At 35.5% G+C, this 22,466-nt stretch overlaps 1 protein-coding gene across 1 annotated transcript in view; it reads left to right on the forward strand.

The window, feature by feature from the left end:
• The window catches only part of CFAP47 (cilia and flagella associated protein 47), an 849,402-nt gene that overhangs the window by 209,808 nt on the left and 617,128 nt on the right, over window positions 1–22,466 (forward strand). The window contains 3 exon segments of the mRNA XM_043993472.1: window positions 792–926; window positions 2,234–2,459; window positions 5,450–5,671. Of these exon segments, the coding sequence (XP_043849407.1) occupies window positions 792–926; window positions 2,234–2,459; window positions 5,450–5,671 (583 nt within the window).

The following is a 22,466-nucleotide window of genomic DNA, read 5'->3' on the forward strand; positions in this document are numbered from 1 at the left end:
CATTCATTCATTCATCCATTTATTCATTTATTAATGAGGCAATTGGGGTTAAGTGACTTGCCCAGGTTCACACAGCTAGTAAGTGTTAAGTGTCTGAGGCTGGACTTGAACTCAGGTACTCCTGACTCCAGGGCCAATGCTCCATCCACTGCACCACCTAGTTGCCCCTATATCATAATTTAAATCTTAGCTAATAGTAACCCTAAAAATTTAATAAATATAGAAGGATTTTAAACATATTTAAACATGCTAATTTCAACTATTATTCATTTGTTTATTATAAATAATGTATTTCGATTTTATTTAATGTTTACATTGTTACATCAACTATAATTGAATCAGATACATGAACAAATATTTTTAAAATATGAAAGTAATTTTATACTTGACGTCTTAACATTTAAGATAAATTTTAAAATGTTTCCCATCACAGAAAAAGAATGGCAAAATACATAAAATGAAATCCAATGTGAGTCAATTCATTCAAATATTTCTTATTTTTATTAATCCAGAATACTAAATTAGAGTTGGTGTGAAAATGCTAAGCTTTTTAAAGTATAGTATTAAAAAGTTTGTGATTGAATAAAAATAATGATTTTTTTCTTGTAGAAATAAGGTTTTTTTTAGTTGCCATGTGAAAGCAGTGATATGATCATCATCAGAATAAAATGATATATGTTGAGCCATAAAAGAAAAAATGATGAAAGATTTATTGAATCTTACATGTACTCTTTTAATACTTATTCCAGAACATTTATCTGACTCAATACTCTGCAATTTATTTTTTGTAGATAAGGAGAGACAATCTCATTCTTCAACCAAAGGAATACTGCATCTCACTTGTCCCCCAAGAATACTATCTCCCACCAATAGCACCAGTACAAGTACTAGTGATTCTGAATTACTCCATCAAGATTCCCTTTTCAGTATGTTATAAAGATATTGATTACCTCTAAAACCAAATTTATGTAATATTAAATTTGTAAACTCATATTTTTGGATATAGCTTGCCTAACCAAAGTATTTTGAAAAAATTATAGTCAATTATTACTCTCAGATGGGCCATTTGCTCTCTGGATTATCTCTAGTGATTAGGGCCAATACAATGTCTATATATATATAATACTTTTTTAAATAGAATTTTATTTTCTAAAATATATGTAAAAACAAAATTTTAACATCAATTTTTAAAAAACTTCATGTTCCAACTTCTCTTCCCCCCTCCATTCACACTCCCCACCCACAAGAACTCAAGCAATTCAAAATAAGTTATACATGAAAATATATGCAATTTGAAAGATGTAAAATGCATTACTTGCTATTATTTATAAGTTTTGCTATTCTTTAATGTAGATAATTATTGAATATAATTTTTCCTTGAATTGAGTCAAATGAAATTAAGTTCAGTATGTTTTACAAGGTAGACATTTTCTTTTTTTGTTTGTTTTTTTGAGGGGCAATGAGAGTTTAGTGACTTGCCCAGGGTCATACAGCTAGTAAGTGTCAAGTGTCTGAGGTCAGATTTGAATTCAGGTCCTGGGTTGAATCCAGGGTTGGTGCTTTATCTACTACACCACCTAGCTGCCTGACATTTTCAAATTTGATGTTTTACTGTATTTGAAATGATTCCTAATAAACCCAATGCATTATTATTTTAGTTAAATAGTTTTTCGTTGGATAGAAGTAGCTGTGCATCTGAAAGGTTTTCTGCTGGCAATGGTGTCCTAATTAATATTTTATCCTGATAGGAATTTTATAGATATCTGATTTATATTTTCAGGAAAGTGAGAAGAGTTCTTTGGTGAAAATGTTTTCACATCACATATTTCACACGAGAATACACTGTTATTCTCTAAGTTAAAATTCATGTGTTTCTATATCATTCCTGTTGGAAACTTTTCAAAAAAAAATTTTTTTTTGTTTTCTTTACAATGTTAACTGGCTCAAAATTTCTACTCAATGAACTAAGAATAATTTATAGTAAAAGGGGCACAATGGAATCTCTACCTTGCCATAAGTGAGCCAAATTCTGTTAAATGATATTTTATTAAATGCTGTAGTTTAATAGTATTGTAGCAATCAATACTATCCATTCCTACCTTTGAAAATAAGTAATGCAATTAATGGATAATTATATTTTGGGGGGCTTTGCTAACTTTTGATATGTTCTATAAATAGGATATCTTTGTTGAAGGAAACAAGATATTTTTAACAAATGATTGTAAATTTTTAGGTATTGATATGGTATGTGAAAATTTGTCATTGCAAGGAAGTGAAAACCCAAAGACAGAAGAAAATGAATACGTAGGTGTGAAACAGGGGCAATATTTTTTTCCTGATGAAGACAAAAATGAATATGTATTTTTTGAGAAGGTGGTAACTGCAGTTCAGACATGGTTTAGTCTCTTCGGTTGGTCTCAAGGACTCAATCCTATTTCTGTTCCAGAGAGTATAAGAAGGTGAGGATAATTATGATTATTCAATTACCATGCTGAACTAATATAATGAACTACAAATTTATCATAGGGATAATTTCAAAGAAAAATTATTTAAATACCACATAGAATATGTGAATAGAATTATAAAGTAATCCTTAACTAGGTAAATAAAATTATATTTGCAAACATACATTTATATCTAATGTCAATTTAACTCTGTTGCTTAGCACATATAAACATATATATTTTCCATTACACTAATCCCTAACCAGCTATGTGACCTTTTCCTACTTACTTAACTGTTCTGAGTCCCCATGTATTAAAAGAGCAACTGCAACGAATGATGTGTAAATGCCTTTCACAAACTAATAGTCTATGATTGGGACATTTTGGAGCAATAAATGTTGACTTCATGCACTTCTTTGATTATGTGAGAAATATGGGGAATGGCATCCTGTTCCCAAATATATTTCCTGCATTTCTGTTCCTGATGTCTAAAATTCTACCATTGGGGATTTACTTCTTTGAGTTGATACTGCCAGTTCTAGAAATCTTCAGTACTTTAAAGACCTATCCTTCAGATGGTCTCTTCAGCACTATAACTTAATAGACTTTAAGAGTTACTTTGACCAAAAAATTCATTATCTTCTGGCCAGTGATTTAAAATTCAAATAGAAACAGAGGTGACTAAACTATATATAAGGGTCCCCGAGAGCACATATTGATTTAGAAAACCATACACTAATGTCATCTACATTTTATTGTACTTTTTGCTTATTTTGTTAAATATTTACCAATTACATTTTCATCTGTTTTAGGCCTAATGCAGCCTATAGGCTTCATGTTTAACATCTCTGCTCTGGCCAAATTGATGATGAGTCTTTTTGAATTTTTCCCAGATGCTAAACATTCAGTCCACCAACAGAACCACACTCAAATTCTGTCTAGCTTCAAGAAACTATCTGAGTTTATGTTTTTGAAAACCCAGGGTTATCTTTATATCACAGTGATGATATGCCAGAGTATGACCTTATTCTTCAAATAAAACACTTCCAGGAAGTGAAATGCACAACATTATTCTTAATCATTGGCTGTTATCTTGAATTAGTTTATCAGTTAGCTTAGAGTGAAATAGTTTTCTGAGAACATATTTTAATGAAGGAGTGTGGAAGGAAGAGAAAGGTTCAAAATACAGGACACTCACTGGAAAGCGAAGGCCTTGAGGAGCATGGTTGCAGTTACAACCTGAGAAGTAGTGGGGAATTGACTATGGCTCAAGGTAGCCCTTTTCACTTTTAGAAAGTTCTAATTGTTTGGAAATTTTTCCTTAAGTCATCTTGGTCAGGGGTAGTAGCGAAACAGAGCTGTTAGCTGAATTCACACTATGGTCACTAAGTGGCTTTTGTTGTTCAGTTGTTTTCAGTGGTGTCTGACCCCATTTAAGGCTTTCTTAGCAAAGATACTGGAGTGGTTTGCCATTTCCTTTTCCAGCTCATTGTATAGATGAGGAACTGAGGCAAACAGGGTTATGTGATGTGCTCAGGTCAGATTTGAACTCAGGAAGTTGAGTCTTGTTGACTTCAGGCCCAGAACTCTAGCCACTGTACCACCTAGCTTCTTCACTAAGGGGTTTAGAAGTGAGCTAAGTATGGGTGACATCCAAGCCTCTATCCTGGAATCTCGTAAGCTTGAGCAGCCCATTGAGGCCCAATCTGCTTTTCTCCAGAGGTCACAGTTCTGCCCTCTGCTGCCATTTAGAGCAAGTCTAATATCTGTTCACTTGATTCACTTCAAATACTCAATAACATCTTTCACCTTTAAATCATCTCTCAAGTTCTTTTAATTATTCTGCATGTGTCATTATCTTGAAATCTTTCACCTCCCTGGTCATTTCCTTTTTCTTCTTTTTTTTTGCAGGGCAATGAGGGTCAAGTCACTTGCCCAGGTTCACACAGCTAGCAAGTGTCAAGTGTCCGAGGCTGGATTTGAACTCAGGTCCTTCTGAATCCAAGGCCAGTGCTTTATCCACTGCGCCATCTAGCTGCCCCTCATTCCCTTCTAAGGATACCTTCTGGATCATCAATGTTTTTTTTTTTTTTCCCCATAAAATTTATATGAGCCTGAATAGGGCTACATACAGCAGGACTGTTGCTTCCTTAGTCCTATATCCTTAATACAACCCACAATTCCATTTGTTTTTCTGGCTGTTCTGTTACACTCAACTCATATTAATCTTTAAGTCCACCAAAATCCCACTCAATCTCCTTTCATATGCCCTGTCCAGTACTTTATTCCTGTGTTCCAACTGCCATATCTTTTTCAATGTTTACTTCTTATTTTTTCTCAAGTTAACAATATTCTTTGGTCCTTTTTTGTATGTTTCTTTTTTATGAACACCACAGTTCATCTTTTGATTGATTTTCTCTGAACTTCTCTTTGAAGTTGTTCCATAAGTGAGCTTGTGGAAATTTGTCCAGTTCTAGTCCAAGTCCACAATAATCTTCACAATTCTAACCTTGGCCATGACATTTGGCAGTAGTGAATACTTAAAATATGTCAAAAGTGTAGACAAATGATTTAATACAAATCATTGATGATCATAACAAAACTCTGTTAAATTTCATTTTTGATGTTACTATGTTATTTTTCAGTTATTTTGGAAAAGAGTTATTTGCAATGAACAGACTCTGAGTCAGGAGGACCTGAGTTCAAGTCCTACCTCTGACACATGATAGTGGTGTGACCCAGAAGAGATCATAAATGCTTAGTGTCGCAGGCATCTTTCAAAGATGACTAATGACAGACTAGTTGCTTTATTGGTAGAAGCATTTCTCCCACAAAGAATTCCTTACATGATGAGAACCCTAGGTCCAGGCATAAATAAATACACACAAAAATAAATAAAATATTTTTATTTGTTAAATTTGCTAAAATTAATATAGGTAACAGGATGTTTTTTTTAAGGCAATACATGGTTTTTGTTTAAAACAAAAATGTATTCTTTTTCTTAGGGATGTGTCTAAAGGCGAGTTATCCTTAACAAATTCAACAAACAAGCAAATCAATGCAAATAGTGACTTTGCCAGATATAATAAAACCATATATGACATGCTATTCTACTTGAGTGGACAGATGCTACCCGGAGTTGCAACAACTCAGACATTACCTATTGATGATACTGAGAGAGTGATCCACCTCCATTGGCTACATTCTACACTTCTCACTTTCCTCAAGTAAGAATCGACAGATGATATATTATACTGATGATTATGGGCTTTCGTTTCTTCCTATGCATTGTCCTGTGGTATTACTTATTCTCATGATCACTGTAACCCTAACCCTAAGCTTAACTTAATAGCCAGTATATATATGAGTCCATATATGCTATGGAATAATATATGGAGGCTCAAAGTACTAAATATCTCTGAGATAGACACACTGAACAAATATGAATTTGTTTATGAAACTGTACTCTCCAAATGGTATTGTTAATTTAATCTATGTGCATGTATGGCAAATAACTATAAAAATTATTTAATATCATTGCATGAAATGAGAGGACATTTCATGCACGGAAAACTTAACCTACTTTCATAGCATTGTCTGTATTCTTGAGACAGAATGCAATCTGATATAGGTTTTTATATATATATATATATATACACACACACACACACACACATATATACATATATATAAATATATATGTATATATGCAATCATATTAAACACATTTCCACATTAGTCATATTATGAAAGAAGAATCAGAAGAAAAGGGAAAAACTCAAAAAACAAAAACAACAAATGTATAAATAGTAGGGTTCAATCTTCATTCAGATTCCACAGTTCTTTTTTCTGGATGTGGAGAGCTTTTTGCATCATAAGGCCTTTGGATGTCCATCATGAAGTCCTTTCTCTTGGATCATTGTATTGATGAGAAGAGCTAAGTGTATCACAGCTGATCATCACCCAGTACTGCTGTTACTGTGAAGAACGCTCTCCTGGTTCTGCTCACTTCACTCAGTGTTGGTCCATTTAAATCTTTCCAGGTTTTTCTGAAATCTGCCTGCTCATAATTTCTTATAGCACAATAGTATTCCATTACATTCATATACTTTTACTTTCTAAGAAGTCTTGCTTTAAGGGTATAGGCCACTACATTCATGAGTGGACAATATTTTCCCCCAGTATGGGTAGCTTGAACAATATGATGTGATATTTATTTCCTGGAATAACAATGGTTTTTCTCTAAAATATCTATCCTTTACACATAGATAAGTCATGTTTATGGATTGAAATTCCTTAAGAAATTTCCTTGGCTATCTCTTCCACACACAGGTCAATATAATGGTTAATCAAAGGCCCTAGGTAGTAAATAATATGATGTCCAATTTAAGAGGTGGGTCATGATTTAAAATGGTGGGTCAAAATTTAAAAATGAATTTGTTAATATATTTTGCTTTTTATATAATTCTCATTTTCGAATAGATCCTACCCTCCACTCCTCTCCAGTGAGGAATTCTTGGTAATAAAATATTTAAAAGGGAAAAAAGCTATTCAATAAAACATAGATCAATTGAATCTGAAAATAAATATATGCAATTTTCTATACCCATAGTTAACCACCTCTACAAAAAGTAGGCACATTTCCACACTCTTTTCGGGAGTCAAACTACATAAAAATTTTAATAGAGGTGGCACAGCATAATCTGGGATCTGTATTATTGTAGATCAAAGTATAAATATATTATTCTTCCAGCTTGTAGACAAACATGTCATAATCACTGAGCCAAAGACTACAATAAAATATAAATGCCAATAGATTTAAGGATTTAGGTATTCTGAGAAAAGAGCATCATAAAAGTCCTGGATCAATACAAAATTACAAAACCATGATAATAGAGGTGGGTATGGAGCTTTATGAATCCTGCAGTCTTCATTTCATTGTCTTCATTTTCTACATGGCTGCTCTCCTTTGATCTTCTCCATCATGAACCTCATCATCCTGAAAAATCACATCAGCCCTAGCTCTCACAACTCATCGGTATCCTTTGTCCCTGGGACCCCTCTTATTAAAAGGCAGAGCACAGAGCTAGGAACATTCCCTGGCCAGCTATTTATGTCATCATTGCACCCCTGGCTTTACTCCTGTGGATTTCTTTATTATGCTTCAGAAAGATACTTTCTTCTTCAAGATCTACTTTTCAGTCCCTTTGTGTGTTGTGTTCATCCATTAATTTTTTTTTTGTGGGGCTATGAGGGTTAAGTGATTTGCCCAGGGTCACACAGCTAGCAAGTGTCAAATGTCTGGGACTGGACTTGAACTTAGGTGTTCCTGAATCCAGGGCCGGTGCTTTATCCATTGTGCCACCTAGCTGCTCCGCAACGATTCAATTTTAAGCTTCTTGAGGGTACGATTTATTTTTCTTTTTCATATTTGTCTCCCTAGCACTTAGCACAGAGTGGGTGCTTCACAAATGTCCATTCACAGACTGACTGATGGACATACTTCAGTCACAACAAGGGCTTCTTTATCAGTGTGCAGTTTCTTCTATAGATGTCAATGATCTTGAGTAATAATTAATTGATATTTTAAGATTAAGAACAGCTCTGACACTAGAAAGTAAAGTATCAATGATAAGATCTTCATCTTCATCTTCATATACTAATAAAGGTGACACATAAACATTACTCTCTATCTATTTGAATTATTATTGTTATTTCCCCTGGGTGCAAGGGAAATGCCTACACAGGCATTTACCTTCTATCCAGAATGCAACTTCTTGAGAACAGGAGCTATTTTTAGGGGATTATAGTCATGGTATTTGCATCTCCTTTCCCCTCCTCACTCTCCTAGCACAGCTCTTAATAAATACTTATTTAATTGCAGTTCTGGAAAACATGCTCATGCTGGCAAAGTTCATTGTCACAGTTTTCTCCTGGCGGACAATGTCTATATAGCCCCACCCAGTTAGGTAGTCAGCAAAAAGCCAACAGAAACCATTAGGCTTAGAAAATTCTTTTGAAGCCTTGTTATACCTCCTGGTATAGCCCTTCAAGGCATCCCTGAAGTGCTTCTTAGCAAAACTCTGAAGGAACTCTGTAGAGCTGGAATGACAAGATTTATTTTTGACTCCCATAAATTTCCCTCATTTCCAAATAAGTCAACTTGTGCAAAGACAAGGATGAGCAAGTGTATCGAGGGAGCTCATCCCTGGTTATTTTGTTCTAAATATCTCCAGTGGTTATTATTTTTTCCCTGCTGGTACCTAAAATCCAGGGCCTACTCCATTCACAGTTGAGGCAGGACACCAGCTGTATCTAACTGGGTCTAGGACATTTGTGGTAAAGGCATTGAGAACAGGTGGAATGATTCTGTTGTCCCCTTTTAAGTGCCTGATTCTCAGCAAACACCCTTGGGAATCTATTGAACACATGTCTTTTGTCGGGCTATTTTAATGATACAAATAATAAGTTCTTGCCTTTTTGTAATGACAAAAAAGAAATGTCTTTTTGGAGGATTCATGTCTTTCATTCATAGTTGCATTTAGCTCTATTGAATTCTTGTGTGCTGAGGTGAGTACAAAGATAAATGAGGCATAACCTCTGTCCAAATAAAGCTTTCAATTTGGAAGGGCAGAGAAAATATATACATAAATATAACACACACACATACAATAAAATAAAGTGCACTAAGTGCATCATAAAAAAGATACAAAGTATATGAGAATGCATGACTTTTGCCAACATCACCCAGGTAAATATTATAATTGTCTTTTGTAGGTAAACTTCTTAGAAAAGCTATTTTATACTTGGTAATTCAGCTTTCTCTCTACTTACTCTCCTCTTAGTCCCCTGAAATCTGGCTTCTAACTTCAACATTCTACTGAAACTGTTGTCTCCAAAGTTACCAAATGATCTAATGGCCAGATCCAGTGGCCTCTTCTCATTCCTTATCCTTCTTGGGCTCGCTGCTCCATTTGACACTCTTGACAACCTTCTCTTCCTGGTTACTAACTCCCTTCTCAGTTTTCTGGACAGTGTTTTCTCTTGGTTCTCTTCTTACCTATTTGTTACTTTGTAAGATCATTTATTGATTCATAATCTATGTTATATCCACTAACTGGGTATATCCCAAATCTCTAGCCTGGATATCTTATTTCTGTTTTCTCTTTATTATTTGTCTTTGTCTGTCTCTGTCTCTTTTTCTGTTTCTCTGTGTCTGTTTGTCTGTCTCCCTCTCTCCTCATTAGTCCCCATTAGTTCAATTGTTTCCCTGTCTAGATGAATCCTGGATCTAAATAGCCAGGCTTACTCTCTTTACTGAGCTATATCCCATATCACCAACTACGGAATGGTCATTTTAAACAAGTTGCTCCAGAGACATTTAAAACTCAACATATCCAAAATGGAACTCATTATCTTTTCCCTAAAACCCATCTGTCATCCACAGTTCCCTGTTAATTGTTGAGTGAACCACCATTTTTGTAGTCACCCAGGTGACACTGTCCACTCATTCTAACTCATCCAACATATCCCATCACTTGCCAAATCTTGTCATTTCTGTCTTTGCAAAATCTCTTGCATATGTTCCCTTTTCTACACTCGCAGACACCACTCTATTTCAGGCTCTCATTACCTCTAGTGTGGACTGTTTAATTTAACGTCCTGAAATTGCCAATGTGGTTAATAAAATTGGTTCATTAATCTAGGATGTGTTTAAATGATTGATCCTGAAAATGGAAAGACTAAATTCTAAAAAGGACCATGCTGATTATTTGTTCTCACTGGGAAAATTGACACACTGAAGAAAAAAATGAACTTTTTTTTGGTAAAAGCAGAAAAGTGTAAATGCTATAATTTTGAGTCAATCAAAGGAAGATAATTCCTCTTTTTTTGTATCCTTGCCTTGAGTCTCTCCCCAATCCATTTCATCCTCTTTAGAGTTTTCACAGTGATTTCCGTAAATTGTAGATTTTATTCCTGACCCCTACCCCCATTCAACAATCTCTAATCACCTACTGTGACCTTTAAGATCCAGTTTTAGTTTCTATGTTTGGCATCAATGTAATCCAAAACTTGATTACTTTCTACCTTTCCAGACTTATTACACATTATTCCTCTTCTTCCAATGTGTCTAAGCCTACTGTTCTATTGGCTATTTTTCATGCATGATGGTCCACATCTTTGCCCCTTCGTTATCACTGTCCCACAGCCTTGTATTGCATCCCTTCTTATCTTCTACATCTTGAAGTCTTTTGTTTCCTTTAAAACTCAGCTCAAGTCTCAGCTTTTTTCATAAAGTCTTTCCTGGTCCTCTGAGCTGCTAGTACACCCCTCTAACAAAAAATAACTTCAATTATGCTGTGTATTTTCATTATATACTTCTTTGTGTACATATTTTCTTCCCAATTAATACATAAGCCCTTTCTTTGAAGTAGACCCTGTATTACTTTTGTCTGTGTACAACTGCCATTGAGCACAGTGCCTTGAATCTACAAAGCTCTTAATACATATTTATTGATCAGTTAATTGATTAATCTTGAAGACTCCATACTGGCATCAGTAACTTTGGCAATAGCGTTTGCAAAAAAATTCTTGGAAAATTATCCTTACTGGTTACTAGTACAGAACACTATGACTTAATTTCCATTTTGTCCTAACTGCCATCTGTGAGCACTGTGGCAAATACTGTGGAATCCAGAGATAGCTTGCTGGTGATTCTTTGAATATAATGCAACCCTGAGATTTTAGTGTTATGTTGATGTAATAATCAAGATCACCTGATGCTAAGTGATAGAAACTCTTAGAACAAGTTGGGGACTTCTTTCCAATGGAGTTGAGAAGTCAGAATCACTCAAAATTTACTTAATTTTGAATTTGAACTCTGTATTCTTAAAATCATTTTTTTTTTTTGGTGAGGCAGTTGGGGTTAAGTGACTTGCCTAGGGTCCCATGGATAGTAAGTGTTAAGTTTCTGAGGCCAGATTTGAATTCAGGTCCTCCTGACTCCAGGGCTGGTGCTCTATCCACTGTACCACCTAGCTGCCCCCAAACTCTGCATTGTTTATCCCTCACGAATAACATTTGTATGTTGAGCAGGGGTTTGCATACCTGAATGATCTGCAGAAATTGAGGAACATGCATTTCCTATATTCTGTTGACTCTTAGCAAAAACTCTATTATGGATAGTATGGTTAGTAGAAAATTTAATTTAATTTCTGTGACATGAAACAATATTTTCTGTCTAGTGTGTTGTTTTCAGATTTTATAAACATACAATTTAGTTTAATTAAGAGAACCGCAAGTAGTCAGCTTTACCTATGAAGTAATCTTAAAACATGGCATTAAAATGTCTAAAATAATTTTTGGACCTATAATATAAGCTAATTGTATAACAAGTAATGGTTTTACCAGGTTGCTGATTCCTTTTGCAAAATATAATCAATACTACTTAATGGTGCTTTTAATGTTCTTTCAATTATTTCACAGCGTATATGAAGTAGGAGACAGTAAGGAATTCTATTATGCCACATTTGAGTCCCATAAATAGTTCAGAACAGTATTTTTATAGTGCCTTCTATTTAGTTTACTTCAAGGCAGAAATAAAGTAATTCAGATGAAGCACATGATATTTAATGAATGTCATAAGGCCCTTCAATTTACCCCAAAGTAGTCATTTTAAGTACAGATCTGTTCATTTTACAAAGTGAGGGTCATTTGTAATTGCTTACTGTAATATTTGAGAATTGGTTTTAATAGGACCCTATTCTTATTGCAAGAAAGGTCTTGTGCTTGGATATTAGTAACAGGTGAGGAATAAAGTAGTTCTTAAGACAGAAAGTAGTCTTTTTATTACTGAAATATCTACTTTAGGCAAAACCCTATCTTAAAAACCACTGCAGCATACAGCTGTAGGAACTTAAAAAGCACAGAATTCTGATAAGAAGCCATGAAGAACTCTCTAAACTGTACCATGATGCTCCTTGGTATGCATCTATCAAAGCAATGGTTTTCACAGAAGATACTTCCTTTAGTCAGCTCGCTTAAGATGTATTTTGATTTGTGAACTATCACCAAACTGAAATTTCTCTCTTGAATAAAATTATTGTAATATAATATTAAATAACAAGAGATTTGAAATTCTGACCTTGGAGTTACTAGCATTATTAGAAACATTTTCCTTACTCTTAGTTTCAAATAGGAAGCAATCTGAAAATTCTTATTCCTAACCAAAAGGGTTAAGAAACTCCAGTGCCCTACTAGATAAAAGGAAAAGTTGACTTCTCACCCTATATAACCTTTCATCATTCTCTTCTTATTAAGCTCAAGCCTGTTTACTTAGAAAGAAGGTAATTCCTTAATAGTAGGAGCTTCTACCACCATTCTTAGCTAGTGAGAAAGTGTGTTTTTGGAAGTTAGTAGCATCTTAGCCGTGCAGCTTATATTTAAGTGAACAGGTGTGTGTGTGTGTGTGTGTGTGTGTGTGTGTGTGTATGTATGCATGCTCCACACACAAAAAGGATTGAAAAAACCAAACTTCATGATGGCATCATTAATTTTCTTGGTACTTCCCTTTGCTGTGTTACCATTACAGCATTATTGTTGGCAGCGATCCCAGTGGCTTTGACATTGGTATGGGTGATTCCTGTTTTGATGTTTTATGACCTGAAAATATAGGTATGGAAGAGCAGTTTCTGCACTAAAGGCAGGCTGCCCAGATTTATTTATTCCTTTTAGCAGCAAATATAGGTCTCTTAGGAAATACTGACTATGATGAAAGTCTGTAACATCTTGAAATTGCCAATATGGTTAATAAAACTGGTTCATTAATCTGGGATGGATTCAAATGCTTGATCTTAGAAATGGAAAGATTAGATTATAAAAATGACCATGCTGATTACTTGTTCTCACTGTTAAAGTAGACACACCAGAGAGTAAAATGAAATCTTTTTTTCCCATAAAAGCAAAAAAAAAGGTGCAAATGTTATAATTTTCAGGGGAATAAGATTTTTCAGACATGGAATCAGATACCATCACAATATATCTTTATATCTGGAGATCACTTAAAATTTTATTATCTAGAAAGTACTATTAATGTCTTTCTTGAGTCTTGATACTGTATATAAAATTATGAGAAATTAATTCAAATAAAAAACCAAGTCTGTAAAAGTATAGTAAAGTCAGATATGGATGCCACATGACATTAATTTTATAAGCTATTGACCAGCTGTAAAACTAAATCTTGCCTTATTTGCCCAGTAAATTCAGTTCTGAAAAGCTCAGCCCACAGTATCACTGAATACAGATAGAAAGGATTAGTGTAAAGGATCTCAATGACATTGAATAAAATTTTTCCTTATGCTTCTTGATTTTAAAAAAATGTATATTTTAAATGCACACATATATGACACGTACACATACAACCTGATGTATTATAATAATCACTTACAATATGTTTTGTATATATGTACATATGTACACATGTAAGTATTTGCATGCATATACATATGCATGTCCATATAAGCCATAGCTATATGGTATGTTTGTGTATATATACACATATACATACATATATACACACATGCACATATGTAGTACAAAACTATACATTATATGTGATTGTTTTAATATATTGGATTGTATACATATATACATACATGTCACATGTGTGTGTTTAAAACACATTTTATTTATAATATCCATATTAAATAAATGATTTATTACTTTCTGATAATGTTTATATATCATGTTACATATACATGCTTATGTACATATATGTATATACATATATATTCATATTCAGGGCAAAGAAAAATTTCTCAATCCACCTATGATTTTTTTGAAGTCTAATAGTTTTCAGGGATTACATGATAGGCAATGAGTGGTAACTTCAGATAGTGAATAGAGGGCTGACCCCTCCAAAAGATGGCTTTGGAATCAAGACATGGGTTCAGATTTCAACTCTGATACTTACTGGATGTGTGAGGCTCAAGAAAACTATTTAAGCCTTTAATACCATAAGCAACTCTCCTAAGAATATGGATTACAGTATAACTTCTGGTCTGAATTAATCAAGAGAATGCTTTTTTTTTTCCATTGGGAATTCCCTATTCTGATAAAATGATTTAGAAAAAAAAGAAATAAACCATATCTATGATTTCATTGGTAAAGGGAGCTTTTATTGAGGAACTTTCCTCTACCAGTGCAGATGAGTGCAGTCTATGAGTATAGTGAGTTTCCTGGGGGCATGGAGATACAATGGAATATGCTGAGTGTCTTATTTCCAGGACATATCACAGATAGGTCTTGAATTCATGTCTTTCCACTATTCCACACTGGCTCACAGGTGCTCAGTTACTATCTTCTTATTTCTTTCAAGATACTGATCCATATTTGGACTCCCAATTAATTATTTCTTTCCTGTTTTTCCCTTTGAAGGATTATTCTTCATGGTTTAGAAAGCAAAAATACCCGTTTTCTAAAGCAGAGGTCTTAACAAACCATTCCCATACACAAAACAAGTAGAGTATGAACTTGATTTTAAAAATGGAAGTTCCTTGAATTCACTTTTACTCATTTTAAATTTCATATTATTAAATGGGGATTATTTTTTCTAATCTGCTATAATTTTTTTTTTTTTTAGTGAGGCAATTGGGGTTAAGTGACTTGCCCAGGGTCACACAGCTAGTAAGTGTCAAGTGTCTGAGGCCGGATTTGAAGTCAGGTCCTCCTGAATCCAGGGCCGGTGCTTTAACCACTGCGCCATCTAGCTGCCCCTGCTATAATCTTTTAAAACCCTGGTTTTCAAATTCTGATCCATATGTAATTCAATAGTTCATCTCAATATTGTGCCAGGGCATTGATTACTATTGCATTGGCCCCAAAGTCTACTAGGCCCAAAGATAGAATGCTGTCATCCTATGACAGTTCAGTCAAACTGGCCTTTTCTATGTGGTTAATCACTCCATCTCCTTTGTCTGTGCTGTGCGTTAATATTCACTGACTTTCCTCCATACTGGGAATCAGTCACTCCTCCCTTTTGGCTCATAGAATTCCTCTATTCCTTCTGAACTCAGTTTAAGGAACACGTTCTGCATGAAATCATGTAGAGACAGCTAGGTGGCTCAGTGGAGAGAATGCTGGGCCTGGAGTCAGGAGGACCTGAGTTTAAATTTATCTTCAGATACTTATTAGCTGTGTGACCCTGGGTAAGTCACTTAACCTCTGTTTTACTTAATCCACTGCAGAAGGAAGTGGCAAACCACTCCAGCATCTTTGCCAAGAAAACCCCATGGATAGCAATGGCATGGTATGATCCACAGTCATGAAAAGTCAGACATGATTGGATGATTGAACAACATGTATATATGCATACAACACATATACCTATGCAATACTCACTATATAACACATATATCATATATGTAAAATTACACAATATAAAAACGGGCCTAAGGACCCTTTAAGCCACATGTGTATATATGTGTACATGCAATTGAATATGCATATACATATATGCATGCATACAAATATGCATGTGTACTTTGTCTCCCCTATTGGAATGTAAGTTTTTTGATGGTAGCAACTGTTTCAATTTTTTTTTTTTGTATTGATATTCCCATGACCTAGTGCCTGGAACATAGTAGGCACTTAATAATTGATTAACTGATTATAGAGAACTTTAAATTAGAAGAACTAAATCCAGTGTGTTATCCTCAAACTTTATATATTATTAGAAAGTTCCTTTATCCAAGTCATTGAAAAAAATGTAAAAATCACAATGCCAACCACAAACCACTGGCGCATTCTGCTAGAGATCTCCTTTCAAGCTGACATCAAGGTACTTTAGTCTGGCCATTCAGTGAATTATGAATCCATCTGACATAGCCCATATCACTCCATTCAATCCACAAAATAATATTAGATGTTTTGTTACATTTTTTTCCTTGAATCTAGATGAGCAGTATTTCCAATATTCACTTGATCTACATGCCTTGTAACTCAGTCAGAAAGGAAATGAAATCAGTGTGGCATTATATTATTATTATTATTATTATTATTATTATTATTATTATTATTATTATTATTATTTTTGATGAAGTCACTCTGACTATGATCACTACTTTCTTTCTTCTGACTAGGCCTTTTAATAAAATGTTTTCGAATTGTCCCATGAATTGAAGCCAGGGCCAACTGGACCATAATTTTCAGACTTGATTCTGTTTTCTCCTTTGAAAATTAAAACAACAGTTTTCCTCCTGCACTTTTGTGGTGCCTCTTTTGTATTCTTTCTTTCAAAGATCACTAACAAAGACTTAGCTCTCACCTTAATCAAATAGCATGTGGAATGCTGTGTTCAGTTCTGGGTATTGCATTTTAAGAAGGACATTAAGAAGTTGGACAGCATTCAAACTAGGGCAGGATGCACAATGACAATCAAATTATGTCAAATGAGGGTAAGTTGCAAGAATGGAGGTTCAGTGGAAAGAGCCTGGATTCGGAGCCTGAAGATCTGATTCTTGACACTTGTGTAACCTTGCACATGGCCCTGAACTTTTTGGGCTTCATTTTCCTCATCTGTAAAATGAGATTTTTACTAGATGCTTTCTCAGGCCCCTGTAAGCCATATATTTAATCTCCCTACCACAATCTTTCCTCTGCTCTACCATCAAATTGATCTTCCTAAAGCCCGAATCTCTCTCTTTTAAATAAACTCCAGTGGGTCTGTTACCTCTGTGATGAAGTAGAAAACTCTCTGTTTAGCCTTTGAATCTCTTCATAACCTGGCCTTTTCCTGCCTTTTCTCTTTTCTTACACCTATGCCCCTGTAATTCCATCTCCTCACTGTAATTGTCTTCTCTGAATGTTCATTCCTGGAGCTCTTTTCCTCCTCATCCAGCTCTGAGCCCTTCTCCCAGATTCTCTGGCTTCCTTCAAGTATCAGCTAAAATCCCAGTTTCCACAACAGGCCTTGATCAATTATCCTTAATGCTGACATATTCCCTTTGTTGATTAGCTCTATTTTCCGTCCGTCCGTCCATCCATCCATCCATCCATCCGCCCATCCATCCATCCATCCGCCCATCCATCCATCCATCTGCCCATCCATCCATCCATCCGCCCATCCATCCATCCATCTGCCCATCCATCCATCCATCCGCCCATCCATCCATCCATCCGCCCATCCATCCATCCGCCCATCCATCCATCCACTTCTTTGGTCTTTCTTTGTATTCCATCACTTAGTACAATTCCAGGCACATAGTGGGCACTTAATAAATGCATGTTGACTTGACTTCATTTATGATCTATGTTCCTTTGACTTGTATATGTTTTACTTGGAGCAGAAAAGATTTACAGGGTTCCTGATCATCTGTTTTCAAGTATATAAAGGGCTGTCCTGTGGAAGAGGGAATAGATTTGTTCTGTGTGGTACCAGAGAGCCAAAGTATTAGCAATAGGTTGAAGTGCAAAGAGGCCCATTTATACTTCATAAAAGGGAATAAAAAAAATCTAACATTGTAAACTATAGAAAAGTGGTGTGAGCTTTCTGAGAAAGTATCCAGTTATCTTTCTTAGTGGTATGTAAGCCAAGCTTGGATGACCTTTTTGGTGAGATGCTTTACAGAAGATTCTTATCCATATATAGGATGGACTAGGTGATCTCTGAGGACCTCTTCTAAACCTTTAGAATTTGGGATTCTTTCAGTACTGTGAGATGTAGCTTGCTTGGATCTGGTAACCTCGTTAGCCTTACAAGAGAAGGTTGATGTATTATTATGATCTCCTTATTATCTTGGGATTCAATTCCCTATTACCCATTTTCATTCCCTTTTCCAGTCTCCAAATTATTCTTATTGATAGAGAAAACAAAAGTGAAATCTAGCATCAGTTTTCTTTCTTTCACCAGTTTTCATTATCACATACATATTTACTTTGGTTCCATCTTTTTCTGAATTTTCTTTTCCCTTGTATAGTCCCAAACAAAACACTCTCCTGAAAAACTCAAGTGAACCTAAAACAAAAAAGCCAAAAAAATCTTTATTGTCCTTATCATTACTCCAAATCTGATTTTGAGATCCAGCTTTTTCTGATACTATTTTTACATCATGTCATCCAAATCTATTCATCTTTTATTACCTGACCTTCCTTTCATTTTCTAAATCTTTGTCCTCCTTGCGTATCCAATCCCCTTCCCTTCCTCATTAGAATAAATTATTTTTATGTCATCAGAATTTCTTTCTTCAATTTCCTTTTTATTCCTGGGCTAATTCTCCTTGCAGAATTTTAGACCATGGAATCCTATTTATTCTTTCTCTGATCCCTTAGAAATCTTCTTTTCCTAAATTTAGGGTGCATGTTAGACTTTCCTTGGATTTCCCCTTTCCTTTGGTCACAGGTGTGGTCACTTCACTCCAAGCTTCTCATCAATTCCACATCAGTAATCAGGTGAATCAGGACCAGAATAACACTTTTCCTGATCATCGTTTTTACTTTTTTTCTTCAACTTGTTATCTGATAAGTTTCTTTTTATTTATTTATCCTTTTAGCCATCCATTTATTTATTTATTTGTTTGTTTTGTTTTTCCCTGTTCATCTATTTAGCCATTCATCCATTTATTTGTTTGTTTATTCATTCATTCATTCATTCAGAATTTTGCCCCACCTTACATATAAAAACAAATTGTAACATCGATTTTAAAACTATGCATTCCAAATTCTCATCCTTCCTTCCTATCCTCCCGTTAAGAACTCATGAAATTCAATATGTTATACATGTGCAGTTGTGCAAAACATAGCAGAAAAAAAACTTTAGAAAAAGGAACTAACAAGAACAACAAAACATACTTCCATCTGTATTCAGATACCATAAGTTGTTTCTCTGTAGATGTATTGCATTTTTATAAGTCCTTCAGAGTTGTCTTGGATCATTGCATTGCTGAAAATAACTAAGTCATTTGCAGCAGATCGTCTTACAATATTGCAGTTATTTTGTATACAGTACATTTCACTTTGCATCAGCTCATGTAAGTCTTTCCAGTTTTTCTGATAGCATCCTGCTCATTTTTTTAAAATAGTAAACTACATTTATGTAATACTCTAAAGGGAGATTGCCTTACAAAATACCCATGAGGTTGATTATTGCAATAATAATAATAGCTGACATTTAAATAGTACCTTATACCTGACAATTTTCTTCATACTAGCCCAGCAAAGTAAGTACCATCATCATCGTCATCATAATTGTCTTCCTCATCTTACACTGCTCTTGCCTCTGCTTCAAAAATTTTTCCCAGTTAGTATTGCTAACTCTTGCCGTCCATCCTATTCATTCCCCATGATATTTACTCTATTTTCTATCTTCTTTTACCCTTTACCTCCTCAAAAATGTTTTGCTTCTGACTGTCCCTCCTCCAATCTGCCCTCCCTTCCTTTCCCACTTCCCCTAAGGGCAAGATATATTACCATACCAACTTGAGTGTGTATATCATTCTCTCTTTGAGCCAATTCTGATTAGACTAAGGCTCAATTATTCCCATGCTCTTCCCTCATCTTGCCCTCTACTCCATAAGCTTTTTCTTGCTTCTTTTATGTGAGCTACTTTACCCCATTCCACCTCTCCCTTTCCCTTTCTCCCAGTGCAAGCCTCTCACCACTTAATTTTATTTTAAAGATGTCATCATGGGCAGCTAGGTGACACAGTGAACAAAGCACCTGCCCTAGACCCAGGAGGACCCAAGCCCAAATCTGACCTCAGACACAAGACACTTACCAGCTGATCAACACTGGGCATGCCACCCTACACTAAATGCCCTGCAAAACCCCAACAAAAACAATAAACAAAAAATAAATGCTTTATAGATAACATCCCTTCATAATCAATTCCAACCTATGGTCTCTGTCTAAATTTATTCCTTTCAGCTGCCTTAATACTGAGAAAATTCTTATGAGTTAGAAGTATCATCTTCCTATCTAATTTAACCCATTAACCTCCTTCATGATTTATTTTTCCTGTTCACCTTTTTATGCTTCTCTAGGGTCTTGTATTTGGAAGTCAAATTTTCTATTTATTTCAGGTCTTTTCATCAAGAATGCCTGAAAGTCCTATTTTTTACTGAAGTCCCATCCCCCCCCACCCCCGAAAGATTATAATCAGTTTTGCTGGTAGGTGATTTTTGGTTGTAATCCCAATTCCTTTGCCCTCTGGAATATCATATTCTATGCCCTACAGTCCTTTAATGTAGAAGCTACTAGATCATGTGTTATCCTGACTGTGGCTCCATAGTACTTTAATTGTTTCTTTCTGGCTGCTTGCAATATTTTCTCCTTGACCTAGGAACTCTGGAATTTGGCTATAATATTCCTAGTAGTTTTCATTTTGGGATCCCTTTCAGGAGGTTATTGGTGGATTCTTTAAATTTCTATTTAAACTGCTGTTTCTTGTATATCAGGGCAATTTTCCCTGACTATTTATTGGAGAATGACGTCTAAGCTTTTTTTTTTTTTTTTGGATCATTGTTTTCAGGTATTCCAATGATTTTCAAATTCTCCCTCCTGGATCTATTTTCCAGGTCAGCTGCTCTTCCAAGGAGATATTTCACATTGACCCCTATTTTAAAATTTATTTGAATTTACTTTTTTGTCTTTATTTCTTATAAAGTCATTATATTCCATTTGTTCAATCCTAATTTTTAAGCAATAATTTTCTTCAGAGAGCTTTTCCATTTGGCTTTTCAGGCTTTTGACTTTTTTTTCCCCATGACTTTCCTGCACCACTCTATTTCTCTTTCCATTTTTCCTCTACCTCTATTACTTTATCTTCAAAGCCCTTTCTGAATTCTTCTATGGCCTGAGACAAATTCATGTTTTTCTTGGAAGCTTTGGATGTAGGAGCTTTGACTTTGTTATTTTCCTCAGAGGGTGTATTTTGATCTTCCTTGTGACCAAACTAACTTTCTATGGTCTGCATTTTTTTTTTGTCTGTTCATGTTCCTAGCCTATTTTGTGACTTTTAAGTACCACTTAAAGTGGGGCCCTTCTTCCAGGGCACACTGTCTCAAGCTTCAGGGTGTCCCAGGTGGTACAATTTAAGGAGAGGCAGGTTTTCCACTCACCTGTCCTGTGCTCTGGTTTGTAAATAACCCTACTTGCTCTTTAACCCAGAAGTAAAATTCTGTTTTACTATGGTTGTTAGCTTCCGCAAGCCTTTGCCCCTCCCCCACCTTGACCTCTGCCACTCAAAACTGCTTCCTGGTTCCCAGTAGGGATAAAACAACTGACTTCCACCTTAGCTCCAGCAGAGACCCCTATAACCTCCCCCTGGCCAACTGTTCAACCCTCTCACCAGATTGTGAATTGAATTCCAGAAGAAGCTGCCCCTGCAGCATATTCAGAGTCTCTGGAAGTTTCTTTCTCTGGCACAGCCTGCCTGGAGCTGGATCTGTGTTGGTGTGGCCATGGGGTTGGGATCCACTCCTACCCTGGTAAACCAGACCTTTCCGGTTGACCTTCTAAGTCATCTTTGGCTTTCAGAAAATGATATCACCCCATCCTTTTGTGGGTTTTGCTGCTCCAGGTATTCTCTTGTGACATTATTTGGAGGCTTTTGGAGTGATCATGTGGGGAATTCTGAGAGATGACTGCCTTTCCTCCACCATCTTTGCCTTGCCTGCCTTTACTTTTTGAATGATGAAATTTTCATTAAGGGGGAGTATAGTGATAGGGATTATATCTGTGATTTTGTTACTAAAATGAATTCCCTGTATGAGGAAACTTCCTCTACCGATGCAGACTGGCACCTCCTCTGTAGCATAATGCATTAGAGAGTTGTACAAAGAACTGAGAGGGTGGACTTGGAGGCAGGAAGAGTGGTCTGAGAGAGGGATGCTACCACTCCCACAGCTCCTTTGCTTATTCCCCACTGGTGGCATTTGGCTGGCAGTTATTGCTGGTGATGAGGAAGGTAGACCTCTTCTCCACAATGATTTCTCCTCTTAATAATGGCTGCAGGGGCTAGGCTAGAAT

The sequence above is a fragment of the Dromiciops gliroides genome, chromosome 3 (genome assembly GCF_019393635.1).
Source record: "Dromiciops gliroides isolate mDroGli1 chromosome 3, mDroGli1.pri, whole genome shotgun sequence".
Lineage (NCBI taxonomy): Eukaryota > Metazoa > Chordata > Mammalia > Microbiotheria > Microbiotheriidae > Dromiciops > Dromiciops gliroides.